The sequence below is a fragment of the Grus americana genome, chromosome 13 (assembly GCF_028858705.1).
Source record: "Grus americana isolate bGruAme1 chromosome 13, bGruAme1.mat, whole genome shotgun sequence".
Taxonomy (NCBI): Eukaryota; Metazoa; Chordata; class Aves; order Gruiformes; family Gruidae; genus Grus; species Grus americana.
Window position 1 is genome coordinate 3,327,844 of NC_072864.1, and position 26,180 is coordinate 3,354,023.

General features: G+C 46.0%; 2 protein-coding genes across 3 annotated transcripts; one reads left to right on the plus strand and one right to left on the minus strand.

Moving 5' to 3' along the window:
• Positions 1 to 372: 372 nt before the first annotated feature.
• MTHFSD (methenyltetrahydrofolate synthetase domain containing) lies at positions 373 to 16,541 on the minus strand. 2 transcript variants are annotated; one of them, XM_054840813.1, is made up of 8 exons: positions 16,481 to 16,541; positions 16,210 to 16,313; positions 14,608 to 14,721; positions 13,993 to 14,106; positions 11,897 to 11,987; positions 10,906 to 11,018; positions 10,568 to 10,693; positions 373 to 2,490 (listed from the first exon to the last, which is right to left on the minus strand). In XM_054840813.1, exons 1-8 carry the CDS (start codon positions 16,506 to 16,508, stop codon positions 1,975 to 1,977), a joined length of 1,206 nt encoding a protein of 401 aa, XP_054696788.1. In that variant the 5' UTR covers positions 16,509 to 16,541; the 3' UTR covers positions 373 to 1,974. The 2 variants fall into 2 exon arrangements, with proteins under 2 accessions (XP_054696788.1, XP_054696789.1); XM_054840814.1 differs by lacking the exon at positions 14,608 to 14,721 and adding an exon at positions 14,768 to 14,881.
• A 5,911-nt stretch (positions 16,542 to 22,452) lies between these two features.
• Positions 22,453 to 25,421, plus strand: FOXC2 (forkhead box C2). Its single transcript, XM_054841075.1, has one exon. The coding sequence runs from the start codon at positions 23,037 to 23,039 to the stop codon at positions 24,510 to 24,512; it is 1,476 nt and encodes a 491-aa protein (XP_054697050.1). The 5' UTR covers positions 22,453 to 23,036; the 3' UTR covers positions 24,513 to 25,421.
• The last annotated feature ends 759 nt before the right edge of the window (positions 25,422 to 26,180 follow it).

A 26,180-nucleotide genomic window follows, 5' to 3' on the forward strand; every position in this document is an offset into this window, starting at 1 on the left:
AAGGAAATAAGGTAGAGGATGAAATTCCCACAAATTTGACCAGAAAAGGCTGGTTCAATCTGTAATGCAACGGGAAGATCAGATGCTGGAAGTTTTCAGTGGCAGAATAACTGCTTTTTAACTGCTAAGGTCACCTGGGCATCTTCACCAAAGCAAGCAGTATTGCGATAGTCAAAAAGAACATCAAATGATCATGTTACTTAATTTGCCATCATTTGGAAGGGGCAGGCAGTGATGTATAATTTTTTTTTTTGCTTTTCTTTCCTCCGCTTTCTAAGCTTATGATGTAATGAGTATGTTTAAGTAGTAACATAACCCCTGACTCTTACCCTTGAAGTGCACAACTCTGAAACAAGACGCAGAGGACTCCGCAGTGCTTATGTTTTAATTCAGACTAAGTGACACTGAAAATAATTTCAAGCTGGAGAAAAAGAGAGCATTTTAGAGCATGGCCCTATTTTTTTTTCTTCAGAACCCTTGCCTTTGTTGACCTTACAAGAAGCTGAAGCAATGCTTTCCTTGAGCCCCTCTGTAGAGTACATGATAACGATGAGAACTTTTTTTTTAATACTGTACAAAACATCTGACCCTTGAGGCATAATAACGTGCTTAAAATATACTTAACAGTACCCTCTGGCTAAAAAAAGTTTCCAACTCATACTTAGAAAAATATCCATTTAGATGCTTACTTTGACTATGTGCCCAGCATCAATGGCAAAAGTGCTTCTGTTTAGAAAGGATGGTTCAGCCAAAATTCAACTTGTTTTTCAGGAATAGGAAACCAAAGGAAAAAAAGAAATAATAAAAGCCATACCAAATAAATCATAATTCTCCTTTACACTGTAAGTGAATGTTCACATGTATGCAGATATTACTGTTCAAGCTAGTACTCGATAGCACTTTCACAACGAATGCTGCCAGTGCTGCTGTCTAACCCTCACCACTGTCTGATGTTGTGGGTGCAGGAAGACCACACTGGTGGTGACAAAGGCACAGCAGGAACAGGCTTTGCTACTATGCCCAGCAACTTTTCAAACAAATCCATACCAGACTGGTCGCCCACAAGTTTTTGGCTGTGGTCTGTCTGCTTTTCATTTCTACCACAATGATTAATATTAATGTAATTTCACAGAGGCAATGGAATCACACCACATTATAAGAGACAAGACAAATCAGGAAAAGCATCTATTTTATAATTATCATGTATCCATGAAAAAGGCACCTCAAGTGTTTTGGGGAAAAGCAGAAGAGAAAACTGGTCTTCACTTTCCTCTGCCAGACCGAAATAAAAAATAAAAGGTTTACAAAGGGCTGAATTAACAAAACAAAGCTGAGAAAGGGGCTACCATCTCTTACACCTGATTAGTTATTACTAGAACCCGGTGACTGAGCCAGTGTTTCCACAGCCATTCTTCAAGAGCACAAAAAGGGCGATTTCTCCTTCTGGGCATTTTTATGAAAAATATGCTTAAAAACTCCCAACAGGCAAACCCCATTTTTTAGTAAACAGAACTGTAACCCTTAAGACAGATTTTCTGCAGCTGCCTTTTAAGCTCACAAGTACAAATTTGCAGGTACAACCGTTAGATGACAGAACATAACCACCTCGCTACATGTGGCTGCACACAGCTACCAAGGGGCAGGTTTTTGATCCAGGCCTAACAAACGTACACACCAAACAGCAGATCAACCCCTGGCCAATGAAAAACAAATACACAGAGTGCGGGTACTCTGTGAATAACCATTTAGAGAAATGGCCCCTCTGTCATCTGGCTTGACAAATACACTTCGCATGTACAACTGCAGGAATGAGGCAGGCAAGTCAGCTGTGAGACGTATGCCTCATTTGTTTGGAAAGCTGGCTTTGCGCTTTGTTTAGCCTGCAGAAATCAGAGGATACACTAATATCCTTGAAAACTTAGGTTGGCTTCTCACAAAACAGTGAAAACGCCTATTTTTTTCCTCTATTCATATTCATTTCTGACTATTGATTTCTACTTGCCCTTTGTTTCTCTGATTCTTGGCCAGCTCAACTCGCAAAGTATTACCCCCGAGGCTCAAGCCTTTCAAAGAGGATACAGCACTCTCTGCAGTTGCTTTATCCTTGTAATCGAGAAAAGCCCTGTGTTGTGTTCCTTGCCAAACCAGTCGTAAAGGAGTTGCATGGAATTCCCTTAAAGCACATTTCAGCTCGCTCACTCTTACACTGGGAGGTATGTTCCCCACATACACAGTAGTAATCATGCCAGATCCCTCTAATCTGGGACTTAAAGAATCATTTTCAACATAATGTTGTCCTATTTGAGCTGAGCCCATAGCAGCCTGTGATCTTGTATTTTCAGCCATCGCCTTCTGATTTAATGCTGCTGGTGGGTTGGCATTTGCCAAGTCTGAATGTTCATCTTGGACGGTAACATCCTTGCCAATCTGCTTCTCTCTGTATCGAAGGGTCTTTAGGATGGGGATTCTTCCCAGCATCTCATAGCTGACCTAAAAAGGAGGAAGACAGATACAATGATGAGATTTCTTGCCTTCCAGAAAAAGATGACGACCATCAGGACCCATTTGTGCCATAAAAAGAGATGAACCTTATTATATTGCTACCATTTAGAGTGCCAGAGCATTCAAAATGTTACTAATTGCTGGCCTGATTCTGAAGTTGCTCCCTAAATACACACTGCAGGACAAAAATAAACATTAGTTACTCTTTAAGCGAGCAGCACAATGTAGATCCAGCAGGAAAATCAAAACCAAACTCAGAACTATTTGATTCTGACATTTATCTATCAGAGCGCTTTCAGATTCACATTCGCATTGTTATCCCTTAATATTTGCTTTGACCGAGGGCCTATGCTCCTGCTCTGGCAGAATCTTACATGCCTACAATTCATCAGACCATCAGGCACTTTCATTCTACAGACCTCCTTGCACTCTTTTCCCCCAAAACAGGATATCCCGTAGGCTGGGTCATACAATGGGGAGGGACGACGGTGTTAAGTTTGCAGCCGGGAAGCGTGCCTTGCAGCGTGGCTCCTCTGAGTGTGGGCCCAGCTGGAGGCACGTTCTCTTGGTTGTGGCACATCACCACAGCCTCCCTCTTGTCATCTGACCTCACACACCGCCCACAGCTACTCATCAGATCCCACATCAATCTGCTGGGTTGGATCACAGAACGGAAGAGCGTTTGGACACTATACTTCAAAACTGTGAACCCTCTATCCCTTCCATCCACCCTAAGTTCACAAGAAGCATTTCTGGAAGGGCTCTTCCTCTCAACAGCTGAACCCTATCCATCTCAGGCATGAGATGCCCCAGGCTGCACTCAGTGACTGGCAGGAAACGCAGTGGTTCCCTAGCTAATGTGGTCTAGCTCTTGGCTTGCAGACTGCAGTTGCAAGGAGGAATAATTCGTACTTGGCTGCTGGACAAGCAGAACATCCATCAACACAAGATCCAATTCTTAAATTTAGGGAGCAAAACAGAGCCTAGGGAAGCGATGCCTGAGCTAGCAGAGACCCAGGCTAGTAGCCCACACAGTGTGAGCAACCCCACTCTAGCAGGGTACTGCACCCAAACTTACGAGCCACTACTTCTCAGCAGGCTGTGCTGGACTAGCACCAGCATATCCTGGCTAGAATATGCCTGCAGATCTCCCAGCTCAGATCTCTCTCATCCCAGAGCCCCTGAATTCCTGGTTCTACGATTACAGTCAGAGTGAGTTTGGATCTGGCTGCACCACAAAGTCTAAAATTTGCAAATCTCTAGGGAGGGTAGCCCAGCTCTGAAGTGACTCGAGTAAAATCATGGTGGGGGCAATATTAGGCTTTGGTAACAGGCAAGCCAGTCAACAGAAGTGTCATGAATATTCCCAGGGCTCCTCTTCTGAGGAGCAAACAAGCAAGTTTTATTTCAGGCTGAAACTAAATAAAAATAAAATTTACATAAAGTCTGTCCTAGCTTTATCTTGTTAATATAACATCAAATAGCAGAATAGGACTAACCAGTATGGGCAGAGGCCACCTCCATTCTGCCACACTGCAGACCCAGAGTCAAGGTGTTTGGGATCAGGCCCTTTAAACAAGCAAACTTTATGACGAAGAACATTTCTGAACAAATCTGGCCTGATCCGGCAGTCAGTACAGAGAGGCAAGGACTTCCTCTGGGGCTCTGGGAGCCTCCGCACTCTGAAAGGTACATGCCATTTTCAGATTTTGAAGAGTTATTGCTCTGTGGATTCTTGGACTGATTTGTTTTTCTCAGCCAAGAACTCAGACTGCTGTGTTTGACAGCAAACTCCCCTTCCCTGGGCGATACAACATCAAACCAATGGCTTAAGCCATCTTGCTTTGTTTTTACTGGCCAACAATTAGGAACATTTGTTGTCCTCTGTCAAATTTCTATGTGAAATGTAAGCTCTATGCTAATTAAACCAAACAGGAAAAACATTTTTCTATTCTCATGCAACTAATCACTCCTGGACCCAAAGCACAACCTCAACCTCTTACCAAGTGTACCAGTTCCTTTCACCCTGAAATTAAACTCAGTTCCCAAGGCATGGACTGAGTGTTTAGTTAGAAATATCAATGCTACCAAGGGCAAACCCTTACCACTTTGTAGATTAAGGGACTCAAAGAGATGGGTACTGACAGGATGAGCTCTGGAACTCCCAGTCTTTCAAGGGCAAATTGAGGAGAGGAGTTAGATAATCCAAGGGCCAGCATACTCTCTTAAGGGACTTCAACTGGCCAGGCTTCAGCGTGGCCTCTCCTCTCACTAGAGTGACCAGTAGTTTTTGGCATCTTACTGGAGCTCTTTGAGCTACTGTTTCAGGCTCCCTGCAAACTCAGGAAGCTATTGTTACAACAGCATATACATCTTTGCAAGGGCTATGAACTAGTTTTCTATAAAAGCTGAAGCTCTGATCAAACACCACCCCATGAGGCGAACCTATCATTACCTTAAATTCAGCCCTCTGTAGAGATGACAGTACCAAAGCAACAAAGGCAGTTGATTTGGCACTCAGATTTGTTTGTAATAGAAAACGTAAAAAATCTACATTAGACAAGTTCTGACAGTGTCAACTGACATCCTGGCCCAAAAGAGAGACAGATGATTTACTTTAAGGGCCATTTTCCCTGGGGTCTAGGAGAATCTTTCAGCTGGACCAAAGCTTTCAAACCCTTCCCTACTTTTCCCCACTTTTATGTCAAGGAAAGGCAGAAACTCAGTTTGGGATTTCAGAGTTTCAATTCAACTAACCAATTCACTACCTTTTTGGGGTGCAGGGGGTGAGAGCCAAAAGGGCAAAGGGGGCAGTGGGTGGCAGAGGAGAGGAAAAAGCTTGCTCTGCTCTGTTGCAAAATAGCAAACAAAAGAACTCTGTGGTAGTACAATGTGTTGCTAATTACGATCATGCAAAAAGTTTCTTTTGTCTTGTGAGCTGTGGAGGATTGCAATGATTTATTTCCACGTGGAGAGAGGCCAAAGATATTCCTCCTCTTTCAAACAAGCTGCACGTTTCTTGGTCGTGTGCCGGCTGGTCACTCCTCCCTAGCCTTGCCTACTGCTTAAGCCAGGCTTCAGGGGACTTGGGTTCTGCCCCAAGGCTGGTTGATCCACTTATGTGGACCTGGGCAAACCCAGTGGTGGAAGCTTCTTCCCTTGCTCCCCCCATCCCTATAAAATCAAGGCCAAACCATTTATTGATGTTTGTAAACTTTGTATTGAGCATTGGGATTTAGCTAAATGATTGGCTTTGGCAGTGAAGGCAGCTGAAGAAGTTTTCTATTATCCCTTGACCACCAATTCCCAGGCCAGTTCCATGCTTCAGCCCTCGGGGGTTGGCCAACAGAAGTGCTTGTGGGTCTGCGCTATAAACTCAGTAACTGAAGTGATTCAGGTTAAAAATAACTCCACCAAAGGCAATCAATCATTTAACAATCCTGCCTACTCCCTGCCATAGCTGGGAGAGCCTTGGGGAAAGAGGACAGCAGGGCAGATGAATTCTTCTGGCACACAATTACCAGGCTATGGGAAAGGAGCTGAGAAGGAAAATGTGGCCCCTTTTTGACAGAAACCTGAAAAAAACAGAGTCTTGGATGCTGACTGGCAACACAAATCTCCCTCCACTTAACCCTGAGCATCCACTCTTACGACACCTGGTTTGGTCCCAAAACAATGTAGTGGCAGATGGACTTCTGCAACATCTCTGCTGAAACATCGGGTCTCTCTTCAACCTCTGTTATTCCAGAACAGTGAATGTAGCCACTTTCAATATTTTGCTGGCGAAAATGAAAGATGTGTTTGTCCCCTGACAGAATGAGTAATGCTGACCCCTGATACAGTACAGGCCAAGCCAAACACCACTTTGATTTCCCTGGCAGCAAAGGCAGTACAGTTCTGATGTACGGCAGATGAGGGAAGAACAGCTATAAATTGGAGAGCACGCTAGGTCTGCTATTTAATTCTGCTTCACACAGCTACCCATCTGCACACATCAACTGACAGAAGAACACGTGGCTTAAGATGGAGACAGATGCTGCTGCTGCCCTGCTGTGGAAGGCTGCAAACAAGACCAAACAATCTTTAGTACAGCAGATCCACCAGCCCTTCCAAGTATTGAGGCTGGTAGGGAGAAGGTGTTTGAAAAAGTCATCTTTGCCCACCCTGAGGGGTGTCTGACCCTAGACTCCTCATAAAGGCTTCCAGGACAGACCTCACTTCTCATGTTGTCTCCTTAATCAGTTGCTTGTTTCAAGGAGCACTGAGTTTACAGGGGTGTAAAGCACAGACAAAGCCAAGACAGTTAGGATGGGCCAGCACAGTTGAATATTTTATCATTCATTTGCACAAAATGTCCAAATATGTGCACGCAATCCGAGGGCATATTTCTGGGAGCTGGCAGCCCATGAAGTCTGCTTGTGTCCCTCAGGAGAAACTTATGCAACCCACATTTGGAATCCATCAGCAAAAACTGATTCCAGGGACTCTGCAGCAAGGGTCAGATTTGCAAAGGTGTTGAGATGTTTAACCATGCGTGGAAGCATGCCCTGCTCACGCTATCCCTCCAAAAAACAAAATAAAACAAACCTTGGCTAAACTGACAGCAATTTTCTCCTGATGGCAACACTGGTCCCCTGCTGAAGCTTTTGCCAGCTTCACTGTGTGAATTTTCTGAACTTTAAATAACATCATTTTACTTTCCAAACATTCCATCACAAACCCGAATCAAAAGCTGTTTCTTGTCAGATAGTTCCCATCTCTGCCACTGCATACTAAACTCTTTCAACATTAGACCCAGGGATTCCCCCCAGTTCATTTTGCTTGGGGAAAAATCTTTTCCTACTTCTATAAAATTCTCAGCAAAAGAATGATTAAAGAAACAGAAGGAAATGCTTACTAGAATCTAGTGATTTTTCCACCAACTAGTCTCATTTTCCTCTTCATGACCCCAAATATTTTAATTGGGCTGTATAGTTTCAATTTAAAATAAGCACAGCACGAATAACTTTGTAATTGTGACAAATATAATAGACAGTGTCACAGATAAAGATCACAGCTACCCATACAAAATACTAAATGAGAAAGTAAGTCGTTTCATGAATTTAGAGTTCCCAGAAACAATGGGTTAGATTTTCAAGACAGATGATGCCAAATAATTCTCCACTGGCATCCAAATAAAGTTTTCCAGAGTGCTCAGCTTGTAGCAGCTCTTGCTGTCCTCCAAGAGCACACACGGATTTCTCAAAACCCTGAACTCAGATGCAGAAAATTTACCCATATACACATTCCAGTACTGCCTTTGTATGTAGAAGCGTTTCTAGAGTACCTAGCACTGATATTGATAGTGCTTCTTCGGTATTAATAATATTGTAGCTCTTGCACTTCCTTGGAAGTCTTTAAATCAGCATTTCTGTGACAAAAATCACAGCAAGTAATTCACATCTTCCTGTTTGGAAAAACATACTACCTCAACAGCAAGAAATAGCTCAGCTGGAAATTCTGCACTGAGAAGAACTGAAAGGAGGCAACTGAGGGCAAGTCATGCTGATTACCCCAAGAAGTGAATCATTTACCCACAGAGGAACACCTATTTACCCCTCCCCATATCTGACACCCTACTTCCTTCCTACATAGCACAAACAAAATCACTCCAGGAAAATGCAGTACCCCTTTGAGCACAGAAATCTAGCCTGGAGACATGCATTTTGTTTGCTGCGTAAGTACCTTCTTAACTCTTTCAAGCTGAAAACAGAGTGTATGTATTAATGGTTAGTTATCATAACAGCTTCAGGAAAGCACATCCTTTACAACAATGCTTAGCTGTAATCCCATGTTTGCAAACACCTTTAGTTTAAGGTCTTAAATCATTGTCTTGGCTTGATCCAGCCATGTTCTGAAGGACCAACTTTTTTGCAATGTATTTTACACATCACACATCTTAACAATAAAGTTAAGCTACTTTCTGGTAACAAAACACCACATTTAGAAGTGGGCTATTTATTTACTCGCTACCCTTTGGTTCATTTAGTTTTACTCTGAGGAACAGGAATGCACCAGTAAAGCCAGGATTTGAAGGAAAAAAGGATGTAGAGAAAAGGATGAGAAAAGGATGTAGAAGCAGCCAGGAAAAGTCAAAGGACAAACACTTAAATAACCCGTATCGAATCCTGCATTTTTAACACCCTGTTGATTAACTAGACCTCCCACCTCCAAGACGTTCTGTGCAAGAGTTGATCATACACTTACCATCACAAACACAAACATATACACATCATTCAGCTCCCTGTGAAAGAATAATGCTAGTTTCTTTCTTCTTCATGTAGACACAACACTTTGTTCTTGTCTCAGAATAAAAGAAATGCAACGATTATCCCTGCTCTGGCTAGTATTCTCCAATATTCTTATCTAATCAACATATGCTCTGAAGAAAAGCCAAAAGTAGTTTTACTAAATGCTCAATCATGTAATGCGCTCCTTTGACAGTGAAAGCTGTAGAAAATTCAGCGAGAGCTGTATTTTTCAGGCAATACCACCAATGTAGAGATTACTACAGGAAAAAAGTTTTACTGTCTCACGCAAACTGACTGAAGTCAGTGAGGTGCAAGCTTTAGATATGACTCTATTAAGCACCTCCTCAAGCTTTAGACACAAGCACAACGGAGCTGTGGCAAATACTTCATTAGTTTATAAGATGTATATTATAACATTGATCTTGACTTTTTCCTCTAAAAAGCAAAGAAATGCAAAAGTAACATCAAATTTTATACATCTCTTGGGACTGACTGACTTTTCATGAGTGGTAAAAGTTGCACAAAAATTCAGCAGCCCCTGAAAGGGACCGTGTTCCCCAGACCTTTGAAAAATGTCGTTGCTAAAGGGAATCAGACAGGAAAAAAAAACTGTTAGCAAGGCCACTTACTCAGATTGAAGTCTGACACTAAGACAGACAGACTGATCAAAAGTATGTTGGCAAGATGGATGGAGCACAAGGGGTCGGCCTTCAAAACAATTACATTCAATAATATCCAAAAAAAATTACGATTCAAAAATAATTCAATGGAAAAAATGCACTAGTACAGACAGAGCTTTTATTTATTTATTTATAACCTCAAATCCTCAACCACAGGCAGGGTAAAATACTCTCCCACCACAGGAATAAAAATAGTACTGGCTAGAATTGTTTGTTGTAGATACATTACCTTAACAAATTTAACTCTTTTCACTGGTTGGCAAGTGCTTAATAAACAACTCTGGATTTCCCTAGAAGTATTCATTACTAATTCCTCAGTGGTTTTTGCAAGACATAGGCACACTATTCCTCATGTCAGTGTTCCTACTGTTACTCAATCATGTGGGATTGCGTCTGCTCCCTAACTGGATGATTTTAGGAATGAAAATCTAATGACAAAGAAAAAAGTTTTCCCAGCATGAACTTCCAGTAAAACAATTCACTAAATGCTTTTTCTGAAACAATTTGTGAAGCTGCTAAATTTTCTAAGAATCTTGTGGGGGTGGGGGGGAGGGGAGGGGCGGCAGAGGAGGCCTAACCTGTAAAACAATATTTAACAATAAATAATGATTCATGATTTAAAGCAGTATAAAGTCACTATTCCTCCACATGAAAATGAGCTCCAGCCACAAATTCATCTATCGCTTGAAAGTTAATCCCATACGTCCACTACGTAAACAGCAATGTACCAGCCACTAGGTCACACTTTCCTTTCACAACCAGAGCAGCACATATTTTACCCATTCCACACAGCCTAATGCCATAAAGTGCTTTTTATGGTACTGCCACCAGAAGACAAACAGAGCCAATTTCAATGAGCACTGAGGAATAAAACACATAAGGTGGAAAAGCCCCTCAGCTTACATAAACTATTATACCACAAACAACTACTTAAAAAACACTATATGCGTATTCTGCAGTTTTGTTTCATCTGACAAACACGTTTGCTCCATTTCCAAGTATTTTTAATACAACAAATGTGTTTATATGTAGAAATAGGGGACTTATCAACAGACCGATGGTACCAGTAAGCCACCATTAGCAACAGTAACTTGCCTTACGCCATATTATTCCCTGAGGTTTCGGTCGTTTGCAATTAGTCTTGATAGTTCTTGTTGGAGTGAGTATATAATCCACAGTTAAATCATGATCATCAAGAAGATCTTCTGCTATGTCAACCACCTGCAAGGAACAAGAGATTTGGTAAACAGCTAAAAACAAATTCACTAAAATTGCACACCATTCCTGATGTCTCGCAACATATGAAAACATCAGTGACAGTGGAAACAAAGTAAAGATGCAGCACCAACATCATTCCAAGTCTGTTCTTCAGACATACCATTCAGTATCACACTGTTCTGACTCGTCACTTGAGAGCGGATGTTTTAATTTACCTGGCAGTCATGCACAATAGTAATTACAGGTGTATCTGCCTGCACTGCACCCATTGACACCATCATTGCATATTCCATGTCTGCATAACCTTCCCCTTTTCCAATTCTCCAGCCTAAAATACACAAAAGCAAATGGTGATAGTAAACACGGAAGCAGCAGAGGGAAAGGCTGGTAACTGTCAAAAGCATGCAATTTAACTAAGCTGCTTGCAACAGATAAACCAAGTATAAAGTTGTAACTTGGGAAAAATTCAGATCAGCATCTCTCATGGAATGCAACTTTCCTTGGAATCAGCACCGAAATCAAAATAAAACATTAGTTTCAATGAACACTTGAAGGATCCCAGGAGCCCCTCATTCAGAGTAAACCAAATTTGGTCCAGTAACACAGAAGCTTATTTACCCACTGTAATTAGAATCCTCTATTCATGTTAAACATAGGCTAACTTCATGTGGGTAAAGAGGATTCTGGGTCACACACAAGGAGCATTTTATTTTTAGGCAATGGATAAAGTCAGGTGAAATTTTTTCACCACCAGCAAATCTTCAAAATGCTAGAAAATGTAAAATCTGATCCCCAAACAGGTGATGAATCAGAAGCTGTAACACATGTCCTTTCACACACCCTGTGAGAGCACAGCAGATCCTCTGAACAGGGAGCCCTCATCCTTTTAAAATAAAATTTTTAAAAATGTAAAAATTCCTTGCCTGAATAGCTCTACTGAAGGCCAGAACACTGGCCTGCATGCTCTAAACCACACTGCTGCCTGCCCAGTAGGTGCTGGCAGCATTGTTGTAAAGCAGGCACTGATTCTTCCTGGTTGGACTGGGATCAGTGACTTGTCACACAGAAGAGACAAAACTCAAGATCATAATTCAGCTCCAAAGATACGTTCATGTCTGCCAAAAGGAACACGTAGTGTAGCCTACTGACATTGTGAATCGTGACTCAAGACCCTCCCCCTGAAAAGCTTACAAGGCTTTATCTTACCTTTTTCAGAGACAGCCACTGATCCTACAACAACCAAGTCCACTCGTGCTTTCCCATCGAGACCTACAGGCACGCTGTATTCTTTTATACCCTGCAAGAAAAACATAATTTTAGGTTTGCAGATTACAGAGTCTTCCAACCAGTGAGGCAGAAATCCAGAACATTTTGATAAAGCCAAGTAACTCCCCATGTTTCAAAGTGTTTCTTCCATGTATAGCCAAGCTGTATATGTCTGGAAAGTTATCCTCCAGGGAATCCTAGAATACATTCCCTATTACAGTGACAAGAATGTTGGCACACTTCAAGGATTGCTAGGGGAGGTGGGCACTTTTCTAAGCAAGGTTACTTATTTAGGATCAAATACTTGTATTTTGAAACCCTTTATTTGGCATCTATTTCTAAAAATGAGGCCCCTACCCTACCACTACTAACTTAAAGTCATAATACGTAAATTCACGCTTATGAGGAATATCAGAGCACTCCAAATTCTTAAATTAATTCTCACAATGTTAATTTGGAGACAGACAGCTACAGCATAAAGACATTAAGCTGCTTGTCTGAAGTCACACAAAATGCTGAAGTACGACCAGGTCACAAGCTGGATGACTCTCCATTTCACACTGCATGCACTGCCCTGCCAGTTTTTCCACACCTGTATCTTTAAAAGCACCTTCCTAAGCTGCCTACATGTTCCCTGAGACTATATTCCTTAACACTTTGCTCTGTGATCATTATTCAGGATGTGCCACTGCCAAGCTAAGCTATCTTTACCAAAACCTTGTATCTAAGGTACTAACGAACAGAAAAACATGCTGTTCCTAACAAATGAAAAGAAAAACCTTATAGTCTTGTCATCCTTTTTTAATCACTTCTCTGCCCCCTAATTCCCACCCACCCCTCTTCAGGCTCCTCTGTGAAGAACATATCCTAACAAAGTTCTGTCCAGAGCTACAGAAATTAAAAATGGTGTTTACCTGGGCTTTCAAACAGTGTAATGTAAATCCTCCTCACACCGTTTCAACTTTACGCTAAGTTAATCCTCACAATAAAAACCCAAACATTTTCTGTGTAGAGCACAAAACCAAAAAGATCAGTAATTTGTGGCTGACTATCAGTAATAATGCTCATTATCCACTTCACAGCAGACTGGTAAGAATTGTTTGCACAGTGCTTTGTAAATATAAACTGCTAATAGCATGTATTCATTAGCATGCCTGGTTGGGGGAAAAAAAACACATGGTAGTAAGATCAGAGATCAGATATGAGGCCTGAAGCTGGTCAAGAGAAAGGTCTCTTTCAAAAGTGCTCTTCCACCCTGAAAAGCTTAATTAGTTAATGACTTTAATAGAAGTTCCAACAAAGAAAGTCGCTACTAATTACCATCCATTTAAACCCTCAGTTGCATACAAGATTACTGCAGAACTTTATTGCCTGTAGCAGGAGATAAAGAACGAAATAAAACCTATATAGCTGGCCTATTCATTTTGTACAAGTTACATTTTCCTATCAAATAAAGATGCGTATAAAATAACGCAGGTTTTGCCGCCAAGTTACTTTAGCTGTACACTATCAAATTTTAACACCAGAGGGCAGCAACACACCACACTTCAAAACAAAACTGTTACATTTTTGCACCTCAGCTGACACAAATGACAGAGTTAATGTTTCTTTAGACTTAGGATTCTGAAAGAACTGATCTTTCATATTTATTAAACCCTAATATTTTATTGACCAGATTATGCAAAAAACGTAAACACTAAAATGTTCCTTAAAGGGTTCACTAGCTCAAAACTGTGGAAGAATATAGGAGTACTACTTACTAGAAACCTAAAGATCTAACTCACCTATGAAAGTTGTTCATAATGTTCCAAAAAGCATTTACAAAACAGACCATTCTGTTAATAAAATATAGTGAAAGGACTAAATTTCCTCATGATTTAAGTACCAACAAAAAAAATTATCAATGACAGTTGTGTACAGAAAACCAGGAATATCATGCTAGCAGAAAAATATTTCAGGTAGCATGTAGTTTTCCAGCTTCTAGTTGCACTATCATAACACAACACTCTTCTACCTCCCCCATTCTTCATTCCTACTTGAGATGTAGCACATATTCGCAGGATCTCCTTAGTTGCACCTGAAGGTGGAACAATCTTATTGAACAGCCCAGTTCTCAGACGAGGTGTGGGAACCAACAAAGTCTTCCTTGCCTGTGTAACAAAAGAAGTTATCACATTAAAAGGAGCTGGGCCACTAAAAAAATATTTTTACTGTCCCATAGGTCTCCAGGTGGTCAATCATCTTATTTGCTACAGAGCAGTTAGCATTGTAGACTGTGTAGTGCTTGTAGATGAATCCCCTCCAGTACAGCAAAATTCTGGACATGGTTTTATTTAATAAATAGATGGCAAGAAATACCTATTGATCTAAAGTGCACGTCCACAAATGAGCTACACATATAAGCTACTGAACATGCATAGGTTTTGGGGAATAAGAATACAATGATGGTGAAACAGCTCTTGCTCCACTGAAACGTATGAACTTCCCCAAACCCTACCTGCACCTTTGCCATTTGCCAAAAAGTCAAAGCCATCCTTACACGAGCAACCTCATGAGGCTCAGAATTCGTAAAGCTCCCGTGACCACGGGATGCTGCCAAGTGCTGCACTGCTGTCCCACTCTCCTCCTCATGGGTGCAAAGGTGCCATTACCTGCAGCGCAGCTAGCCGAACACCTTCTAGAGGTTTGTCAGGATCCACTTTAATCTCACATGCTCTGTTGAACACATCCAGCTGTTTAATAGAGCAGCAAGCCTGGTGAGACCCCTGCGTGAAGAAAGGAATTGAGAGAGAATAGAATACGTTCACTTACTTCCAGCGTTAGAAAGCGAGCATTCTTCTGGGGAGCATCAGGATTTATTTTTACAGTATGGGCAGCTTTGAACTCCTGTAAACCCAGAAGCCTTGTTGCAGCATGGGAGGCACCCTGTTTTCATAAGATATGAGTGCATTATGAAGGAGTTCAAGGCAGAGAAGGGAAATTTACAATCTTTCATCCTATAGAGAGGCTGATTTCCCCAGATTTTAAATATGAGGGACATACTGTGAATTTTGCAAAGTTTTCTATGGGTAACTCTCACATACCAAGAGATGCTGAGAGCTTGACCAATATCTTGCAGGCCTCAGAAAAAGAGGGGATCCAAGTACAGTCACTTTGCCTGACCTCACCCTCATTCACACCTAACTGAAAGCTAGAGATCAATTTCCCTGTTCAGCCAACAAATACAAAAGGATTCCTTTAAACACAAGCCATAGTCAGAGACCCTTAATAGATGAAAACTTTCTGGACAAGGCTTTCTCTTTACAGAGACTACAATGAACTCAGAAGATTCACTCCTTAACTAAGATGCTCGAGTTTAGCAGAGGACACACTCCTCTTGTAATTTAAGCTGCTATCCCCTTGCTTAAGGGCATGATAAAGTCTCAGGCTTCCTCTGCCCGCTTCAGTGCCGAACTAAGGCAGAATGCTTCTGCCAGTCCTTTGAACAAAAGCAGAGACAATCTCCTAATGCTGCTCCTGGGCTAAAATACCCAGCACATGTCCCCACAATGCTATTTTGGTCATCATTTCTTCAACATATGCCAGATATGTGGCTGCACACCTTCAGCTTGGATTAAAACAGGTAGATGGTAAGCAGCGGCCAGAGTAACTGAATACTTGAAAGTCCTCTTATTTCTTCCTCCCACTCATCAAACCAGGGACACAGCAAAGCCAGAGCAGGAGGAAGGGTTCTCCCACCACTGCCCAGCAACACTTTGTCAGCAATAACTTGGGCCACCATTCACATCTCCGCAGCACACTGTATGTTCACAGGCTAAGTCCTACAAGCCGGGTGATCTCAGCTGTCCATTCCAACGGTCCTGCTGAAGGCCCTGGGGAGTGAAATCCAGTTTCCCCACCCATAAACACATTTCACTCCCTCACAAGGTGGTTTTGTATCTACTCAGTAAAACACTGCACACACCTGCCACATCTTGTCAGGTATAGATACCTGCATTTCTTTACTCGCTGTAAATTATATGTGTGTGCTATTTGTGTCACGGTGTTTTTCAGAGCTCTGCCATCCTTTACCATCACTCACCAACCGCACAGCCCACAGAACCTGCGGTTCTCAGCTGCCCGCTTAAGGGCAGGGACACTGGGGGCGGGGGGAAGACCCTGCCGGCCTGGGCTCCGGGCTCCAGAGCCCGGCGGGTCCCGAGGTTGGGAGAAGAGGAAGGAAGCGGCCCAGACCCGCAGCCGGGTCGCCGTACCTTGAAGTTGGGGATGCGGCGGTGCACCGGCCGCGGGAAGTCGGCCAGGCCGCTGGCCTCCAGGTAGTCCCACACCTTCTCCCGGACGTCCCACTTGGAGGCACCTGGAGGAGGGCAGAGCTGAGGGCTCGGCCGGGCGCCTCACGGGGGAGCGCTGCGACCGCCGCCGGCCCGGCCCCTCCATCCCCCTCCCTCACACCAACGGTCACCCCCAACGGCCGCGCTCGCGCCCCCCCGCCCCACCATGACGTAGCACGCCGCGCCGCCTCACCCGCGCGCAGCCGCACGCCCCCCTCCATGGCAGCGCGACCGGCAGCGGGGAGGAGCCTCCGTCTTAGCCCCGCCCCTCCCGCATGCGTCTACGGCGGCGCGGCGGCGCCAAAAAGCCGCGAAGGCGAAGTGGAGGAGGGTGGCGATGGTGTGCGGGGATGGCGGCTGTGGGGCTGTTCGGGACGGGGAAGGGCTGCTCTTGGCCTACCTTCACCTAGGTGAACCGAGCCTTCCGGGAACCCATGCTCCCGCCGGGGCCCCTTTTTTGCAGTGTAAAGGCTGTGAGGGAACCGAGGCCTAATGGAGGGTCCTTCCATTTTGGGCCTGGTTTGAGGCGCCAGGCCAGGTGGGAGCAGTGTGTGGTGAGGAAACCGTCGCCATGATGGCCTGGGCTCCCTTCTCTGGGTGTCTCTGTGGCTGGGCAGCTTCCAGACTATACCAGAGGCCTACAGGGTGTCATCCTGCCTGGGCTCTGGGTGAGCCGTGTGGGGGACCGCACACCCCAAAATCTGCCCCAGCACCACCCGTCTTTCTCAAGGCAAGCAAGGGATGTGCCATGCCACTGACATCGTGAGAGGGACCCTGAGGTTATAGGAATACCGTGATCTTTCAATCATGTGTTATAACTGGGGGGGGAACACCTCACTTCTCATAAAATAAATTCCCAACTCAATTATTTTTCCATTTAAAATTGGCTGGCTAAAAATAAAGCAGTATCCCAGCCTTTACATGGGCTTCCAGGTCTGCCAGCTTTCAGGAAGTACACTTCTCACTTGTGTTTAATAGGATAGTAAATGATTTGTTTGCATGATTTATTATTTGTAGAATTAATGTATTTGACAATTACCCCAAGAAGCGGGAGGACATTGAGAATCCCGACATTCCTGAGAGGAGTGGGATGGAAGGGTCATGGGAACAATGAAACGGAGGTTTATTTTAAAGTGTGTCGGGGAAGGGGGATAAATGGCTTTTGAATTTGGTTTCTAATCTGCTTGGCTTGGATGCTACCGATACACATCCACCGTCAGAGCTGACTGTTGCTCTGCCAACCAAAAAGCGGAACAAATTCGGATGCTCTTCTCTGAATAGTTACAGATGTATAGCTGGGCAGATGCAAACGCCTTTTCTCTCTGCGGCTGCTGTTGATTGCCGAACTGTTTTTTTCACAGTGCGAATCAAAGGCCAGGACTCCGCTGAGTTCAGGAGTCTTTTCCCCCTCCAACTATGTGTGTTTTTCGAACTCAGTTTAATATCAACATATTGGGCTAAACACTGCGGAGCAGCTGCGGTGAGCCTGAGGCTTCACCTTTCCACCAAAGTCCCTCGTAAGCATTCAAAGAAAGTACTTAGAGCCCTGGTTCTGCAATGGGGTGCATTTAGGAAGAGCCTTTTCACTACCTCAGAGTGCTGCTGGAGCCAGTGGGAATCTGTCCAGGCATAATAGACCACCCATGTGGAACTGGGCCTAAATGTTTGAAGCTCATTCCTCCACTTCCTACTCACGGAAAACTCCCAGCGACTTTGATATCTCTGCGGGGAGTTCAGGATCAGGCCTTTGGTGAGCAATTTACAACCTCTCTGTAATATGGCATTGCGATTTGCACTCCCGGGCTGTGAGTGCCGACGCTGTCTGTCCGTCTGCTGTCACCCAAAATCGCCACGCTGCAGCTCATGAGACTCGTTTCCACTCCAACGTACTCTCTTCCTCCTTTCCTTTGAGGAAGGGAAAGTGAGTGAGGTAGCAATGGTGCCGTTAATTAATACAGTAACTATCAAGGGGGGCTGAGATCCTACCAGACCACCTACATCTCTCTCCAATCTCCGTGCAAGACGCTCAGTAAAGCTCTTTCTTCCGAAAAAGAGGGCCTGCACTGACTTTCTAGAAATCAGAGTGCTTTGCCTTAAGCAAATGAGGAGTTTGCTAACAGGCAACATCTTTGCTGCTGGTGCAATTCTCTGCTTTGATTCTACAGGTCTGAAATTTGCTCCGAATTTCTTTTCCATGGTCTTTTCTGTCACACACGCTGCAGCCTTTTGCATTAGCTCTAGCAGCCTGATGTGGCTCGTATGGATGCCACTGGAAAGCCTCTCTTTTCAGTGGGAAGCAGACAGGGCCACCAACATGTCTCTTGGAGGTACCTGAATCATTTCTAATATCCATTTTACCAGATTGAATAAAATACTCTAGTGAAAGAGGTTAAAAAAGGATCCTGGACTTTCATACAAAAAACAGCATGCAGCTCTTGCTTGAAACACCCACAAATTGTGGAAAAACCTAGAAAAAGGGAGTGCCACATTAATACAAACCCTGTGAACAATGCAGAAAGAAACTCCTTGTGCTGCAGGAATCATTTCTCTGAAGTGAACGCACAAGGGCAGCCACGGAAAACAGATGAAATGCACCCAAAGAAGAGCCCTAAACTAGCGATATCACTCTGCTTGGTTTTCAATATTGAAAATTAAAGATAGGCTACACATTTTAAAAGTAACAGTTTTTAAGTGAGGTTTTCATTCATACAGCATATTAGCTGGCTACCAGAAACTAGTCTTTCAGACCACTGAGAAATGGATTTCCATCTGTGAATAAACAGTTCATGACCAATTTTTTTGTGCTTACGAAATAAGCCGGCAAAGGAGGCACATCAGGGCAGGTGGGGCTGGCCCGGGCTAACCTGTTTGAGCCCAACAACATCACCTGCTGCTGGAAAATGGGTCTGGGGCTCGTGTCAGCCCCTGTAGCCAGTGGTGGGTGCCCTTTCCTGGGTTGGTCACCAGTACAGATGCCAAACTGGTGAACGAGCAGAAAGCCATGTGCATCGGTGGGTCTTAGCCAGACTGATCCACTTTTTGCATTGCCAAGACATAGCTTTTTCTCTTTTCTTTCTTTCTTTCTTTCTTTCTTTCTTTCTTTCTTTCTTTCTTTCTTTCTTTCTTTCCTTCTTTCTTTCCTTCTTTCTTTCCTTCTTTCTTTCCTTCTTTCTTTCCTTCTTTCTTTCCTTCTTTCTTTCTTTCTTTCTTTCTTTCTTTCTTTCTCTCTCTCTCTCTCTCTCTTTCTTTCTTTCTCTTCCTCCCTTCCTCCCTTCCTCTCTCTCTTTCTCTCTTTCCTTCTTTTTCTCTCTTTCTTCTTTTCTACCTCTCTCCCGTTCTTTCTCTCTCTCTCTGCCACTCTCATGCTTTCCTTCTCTCTCGTTCCCATTCCCCATTCCCTTTCTCTCTCGCACACTTCTCCCTCTTTCCTTTTCGCCTGCTCACTCCCTCGCCCTCTTTTTCTTTGATTCACTGTCTCGTTTTCCCCCTCTCTCGGTTTTTTGCCCCCTCGCCTCCTTTCCCCTTATCTCTCCCTTCTCGTCCTCCCCCGCGCAGTACTCCCGCACAACCGGGCACCGGGGCCGGGCAGCCGAGGCCGGTGCGGTGCCGGTGCGGCGGTGCAAGCCCCTCGGTGTCCCCTGGAGGGCAGCACACGCCGCGCAGAGCCCACGGGGCGGGCAGGTGAACGCTGCTCCCGCCGCCGGGAACCGGCCGCCGGGGACCGGCAGCGCCGAGCGCTCGCCCCGCCGAGGGGCCCGGGGAGCCGGCGTGGGGAAGGCCCCCGAGGAGGGGAAGGGTTCAGGTTGTTGCTCTCGGGTGCTCGCCAAAGGCAAATAAAAACTGCGGAGGGAAAACCGGCGCCTCCCCGCCCGTGGCTGTTCGGTAACTCGGGCAAACGCCGCTGCCGGAGTCCCGCAGGGGACGGGAGAGAGAAACCCGCCGTGCCCGGGAGGAGGGAGCGTTTCCCCCGTGCCTCTTGCTCTCTTGCTCGAAAGGACTCCTCTCTCCGCGCTCCCCCGTTTGGAAGCTGGCTATTTTTCGTAACGATTATTTCTTTTTTTTTTTCTTCCTGCAGTTTGAAGTTTGGGTTTTTCCGAGCTCGTTGATTTAGTCTCTGTTAAGTTTTCAGCTGCAGCAAGCAAAGACGTATTGCTGCTGCTTGGTTTTCTGTAGAAAATAATCTCGGCAAAGTTTTCAGCCGAGGAGAGGTAAGATTATTTCTGAGGTTAAGAGGTAAGGTTATTTCTCGAGAGCGTACCAGGCTTCTAGGAAGGGACAGCTCTAGGACGCCGCAGGGGTGGCTTTGGTCAAGCTTTTGCTTTTAAAAATTCCTGCCTTTTAAATAGTTATATTGTTTAAGAAATCCTGTGTGCTTATGTACGCTAAGAAAACGCCCTAGTTTTTATGAGAAATATGATTTCTTTGAAAACGGAAGATTAAAATGTGAAGTCGTTCTCAAATGATTCAAGAAAAAAAAAAGTAATAAAAGTTTTCTCGATGGTAGTACATTTACATGAAAAGTATCAGCAGACCTCGCAGAATGTACTATTTGTTTTCATAAAAAATCCCCCGGACGTTTGCTCGGTTGATGAAACCCTCCCAGAACATTTACATTTATTTCCATCAAAATTAAATAACAATTTCGAAGCGTCCGGCGAAACTTTCCAATCAATTTTTCCGTCGCGGATCATTTTTAGCCATACCTCCTTGTAGAGAAGCTGCTTCTTATTTTTTTATTATTTTTTTCCCCCGGCTATCGCATAAAATCGTTTCCTTTCTTATTAAGAAAATCTCCGGTAATTAACAGCACCGACGAGTTCCCACGGCCGGAGCCGGCTGCGGTCTCGTCCCCACCGCCCCGGCTGGGAGCGGGGAACGGACCCTTCGTACCAGCAGCCAGCAAAAAATCACGATCTGACTTTGGGGGAAAAAAAAAATAAATCTTTGTTTAAAGCCTTACGAAGCCCCACAAATTGCAAGGAGGGAAAGGCAGAATTACAGTGTAAGAAACCAAAAAATCACCGCTTAGAAATCAGAGCAGGAGCAAGCCGGGCTCGGGGGAGACAGCGGGAAGGAGCCCTGCCGAAGTGACAGCTAATTAATTTCAGTCTTATCTTGGTCTCTTCGGGCTCGAATCGATTTTGCAGTAACTATATTTTTTTATATTTATTTATTTATTTATTTTCGGAGCGGGGAGAGGAGAAATCGCTGTTTCCCACCTTCATTTCTTCGCTGGGCAGATCCACGCTTCTCCCGAGTGGGACAGGACAGCTCGCAGCAGTTTTCCCAGTACCTGAGTTTACACTTGGTCACCATGCGTCCCTAATTGTCCCGCTCTGATTGCCTCTAATGAAATCATTAGAGAAAAGGCAGAGGGGCGGATTTCACACGCACAAGAAAATCCACCTCAATGGCCGGAACGAAAAAATAACCACTTAAGTGCTCTCACTGTTTTCTTTTTTAAAAATAACGATCATAAAATACCCTCAAACTCCCTCAAAGCGGCAGAGGAACCTCACAGCCCCCCAGGACGGCGGGGTCGGGGGCCACCGGGGCCGGGGTGCGAGCGGCAAAGCGGGACGAGATGCCACTGGCCACCGGGCGAGCAGCGTGGGGAGGGACCCGGTGGCCTTTCCCGGCGTCAGGCGAAGAACCGCCGGGCTATTTCACTTAAAATAAATGTATTTAGAAAAGGGGGAAGAAGGACCCGCCCGGCACAGGGGCACCGTTATGTCGGCATCGCGGGGCGGGGATGAGTGCGGTGTCGCGATTCCCGCCGTCCTTGAGATCAACCTGGCTCAAAAAAAAAAGTGCTTAAAAACTTCGCTTTTTGGCGAAGGGAAGGTGACGCGGGCGAGCAGAGCCCCCGGCCAGAGCCGCTCGGCGCTGGCTCCTTTTGGAGCCAAAACGTTAGAATTATAGAGGGGCGAACGTATATAATTTTTTATGTGTGTATATATAATTTTAGAGTAAGGCAAGGCGGACGCGCGTGTGTGAGAGTGTGTGTATGTGTGTGTGTGTGTGTGTGTGTGTGTGTGTGTGTGTGTGTGGCGTGTGCCTGCGTGTGATGCTCGCCAACGCCACCGCATCCCGCCGCCGCCCTCCCATTGGCTGCGGCGGCGGGTTCGCGCTCCGCCATTGGCGGGCGGTGGCGGCGGGGGGCGGGGCCAGCGGGGAGTAAAAGCGCGTCGGCGGCGCGGGGAGAGTTTTGAAGCTCCGCAGCGCGGCCGAGGAGCTCGGCGGCTCCGCGCCCCCCGCGCACCCCTCGCCAGGAGCCGGCGGGGCCCCGCGGGCTCCGGAAGATTTCGGGCGGTTGTTGTGACAAGAACTGGGTTTCCGCAAGGCTTTTTCTTTTTTTTTTTTTTTTTTTTTCTCCTATTATTTTTTTTTTTTAAATAATTCCCTTTTCCTGCGAGAACAGCCCCCCCCTCCCCGCCCCGCTCCCCGCCTCCTCCCGCTCCGCAGCAGCGCCCGCCGCGGGCCATAGGTGTGTATACAAGAATCACAGTAATTAAGAGGGAGGGAGAGGCCGCCAGAGACCACCCCGCCCCCGGCGACCCGAAGGATGCTGCTGCGGTGCCGCTGCTAGAGGACACGCTGGGATTTAGCTCGTCTCTGAGACTCTCTCTCTCCCGCTCTCTCCCTCTCTCCCCTCTTCCTTCTCCGCAGAGGGGTCCCGGACGGGGGTGAGGCCCTTCCACCCTCTTCCTCCTCTTCCTCTCCTCCCCGGCCGCGGGAAGCCCATCTCCATGATGCAGGCTCGCTACTCCGTCTCGGACCCCAACGCTTTGGGAGTGGTGCCGTATTTAAGCGAGCAGAACTATTACCGGACGGCGGGGACGTACGGCGGCATGGGCAACCCCATGAGCGTCTATTCGGGCCACGCCGAGCAGTACGCGGCGGGCATGGGGCGCTCCTACGGACCCTACCACCCCCATCAACCCGCCGCCCCCAAGGACCTGGTGAAGCCACCTTACAGCTACATCGCCCTCATCACCATGGCCATCCAGAACGCCCCCGACAAGAAGATCACGCTCAATGGGATTTACCAGTTCATCATGGACCGCTTCCCTTTCTACCGCGAGAACAAGCAGGGCTGGCAGAACAGCATCCGTCACAACCTCTCCCTCAACGAGTGCTTCGTCAAGGTGCCCCGCGACGACAAGAAGCCGGGCAAGGGCAGCTACTGGACCCTGGACCCCGACTCCTACAACATGTTCGAGAACGGCAGCTTCCTACGCCGCCGGAGACGCTTCAAGAAGAAGGATGTCTCCAAGGAGAAGGAGGAGGCCCGGGAACGGCTGCTGAAGGAGCAGCCCAAGCCCCCCGGGCTGCCCGGCGCCGACCTCCCCAAGGAAGCCTCCTCCTCCTCTTCCTCCTCCTCCGCCTCGGCGCCGGCCTCCGAGAAGAAGGTGGTGATCAAGAGCGAGACGGCATCTCCCGAGCTGCCGGTGATCACCAAGGTGGAGACGCTGAGCCCGGCCAGCGGCGGGGCTTTGCGGGACAGCCCCCGCAGCGCAGCCTCGCCCCCCGCCGCCGCCTCCCCCGAGGGCTCGCTGCCCGAGCATCACCCCGCCGGCAACGGGCTACCGGGCTTCAGCGTGGAGAGCATCATGACCCTGCGGACTTCCCCCGCGGGGGATCTCAGCCCGGTGAGTGCCGCCTCGGGCAGGACGGGCGCCGGTATGCCGCTGGGCTACCCACCGGGGCAGCCGTCGGGCTACAGCGCGGCGTGCAGCCAGGCCCTGGACACTAGTGGGAGCTACCACTGCAGCATGCGGGCCATGAGCCTCTACAGCGGCGAGAGGCCGGGCCACATGTGCGTGCCCCCGGCACCGCTGGAGGAGGGTCTGGCCGAGCATCCCACCGGTGCCCCATCGCCTCTCGGCACCCTGAGCCTGCCGTCGGGGCAGGAGGGTGCGCTGGGGGCCGGGCATCCCCACGGCGGCGGCGGCGGGGCGGCGGCGGGGGGGCAACCCACCGCCTCCTGGTACCTCAACCACGGGGCTGAGCTGAGCCACCTGCCCGGGCACACTTTTGGTTCTCAGCAGCAGACTTTTCCCAACGTCCGGGAAATGTTCACCTCGCACCGGCTCGGGATGGAGAGCGCCTCGCTCAGCGACCACCAGGTGAGCAGCAACTCCGCCTGTCAGATCCCCTACAGATCCGCGCCCTCCCTATACCGCCACGCCGCCCCCTACTCCTACGACTGCACTAAGTACTGAGTAGCCGCGACCCCCTTCCCCTCCTCCCCCGCCTAGGGCCATCCGCAAAAAAAAAAAAAAAAAATCAAATAAAAAAAAATTATTAATAATAATTATTGAAAAAAAATCAGGAGAAATTAAACCACACCAAACGCTTCAGACGGAGGAAAAGAAAAAATCTGACAGCTTCCCCGTGGACCTGGGGCCCACAGAGTTTGTAGATCCCAAGCCCCATTTTGGGCCTCCTTAAATTCCAGACAAGTAAATTCTACTTGAAAAGGGGGATCTCTCCTAAAAAAAAAAAAAATTAAAAAAAAGGAATAATTCTATATATATATGTCTATCTAAAAGTGGCAAATTTTATATGCTAAAGTATAGGGGGTCTCAGAAAAGTAAGTTATGGACCAATATCACAACGACCATTTATACATTTTAAAAGAAAAAAAAGTATATGAATATATATATATAAATATATGTCCTGGGTATTTTTTAAGTTCTCTGTTGTGCTGTAAAAAATGTGTGGATTTCTAATCAGGCTGATTTTTCAGAGCCATTAATATAATATTTAAAGTTGAGTTCACTGGATTATTTTTGTCTCGCCCAACGATTCCTAACTTCCAAATTAATAGCAAGTGATTTCTTCTTCTTCTGTGTACAATTATGCAATAGAGTTTCTTTCGTTTTAGAGCTGTTCTTTTCACAAGACGAGGAAATAATTTATTTTTTGCTGGTGGATTTTTTTTTTGAAAGAAAAAAAAGACAAAGTATCTGATACTTTTTTATTATTATTTACGACGTGTGATGTTTTGTATAATAGATTTCACCTTGACCATTCCTAAGGACTATTTGCTTTAACCTGCTTCAAAGTTCGTTTGTCTTATGTGGTCCTAATTGTTGTACTTACCTTAAAATAAATCCATGCTGTTTTTTTCTGCTCCAAGTCTGGCGCTTGTCTGTGTATATACGTGTTTTTTTGCAGTTTTTTTTCTCCCTTCACTTTTCCTTCATGCGGAAAACTGGTTGTTTTTAAAACAAAGTCGTTTTCCTGGAGCCTAAAGGTTTATTATTATGATTTGATAAAAGGTTTAGTTCATGTGGAGAGCTGGAAATTATACAACTGCGGGGGGAAACGAATAGGCACTGCGGGGGCGGTCGGGTCTAAGCACCCTTAATCCCAAAATCCTTGGGAAATTGGAAATTTGGGGAAATTTCCCAGGCCTCCGATGGGGAGAACGGGGGGGGGGGGGGAAGGAGCCGCAGGGAGGAGGATTTCTGCTTCCCCTGCCCCCGTCCTTGCAAGCGCAGGCCTTGTGCGGTGCTTTGCGTGTCTCGGTGCCCGGAGCCGGCTCTTTCCACGAAAGAAAACAAATAAAATTTCCCCCCACCCCGCTTTTTTTTTTTTTTTAATTTTTTAAAGGAAGCCTGAAAGGCTACGAGTGGGTGCGGGTGATAAGAGCGATCGTTTAAATCCGAGCTCACTGCGGCGTCTAAAAGAAAGCGGAAAGTTCATTTCGGAATCATGTGAAGCTTTTAGAACCTCTCCCGTATGAAGATTTGGCTGATTTTTAACCTTCGCTTTATCTATTTAAGCTTCTATTCGCAATGCCGCGCGTTGACAGATGTTGTGCCTTTTCCCCAAATCGACCTTAACCTGTTAAAGCAGCTTTAACCAAGCCCAGAAGTGCAGGG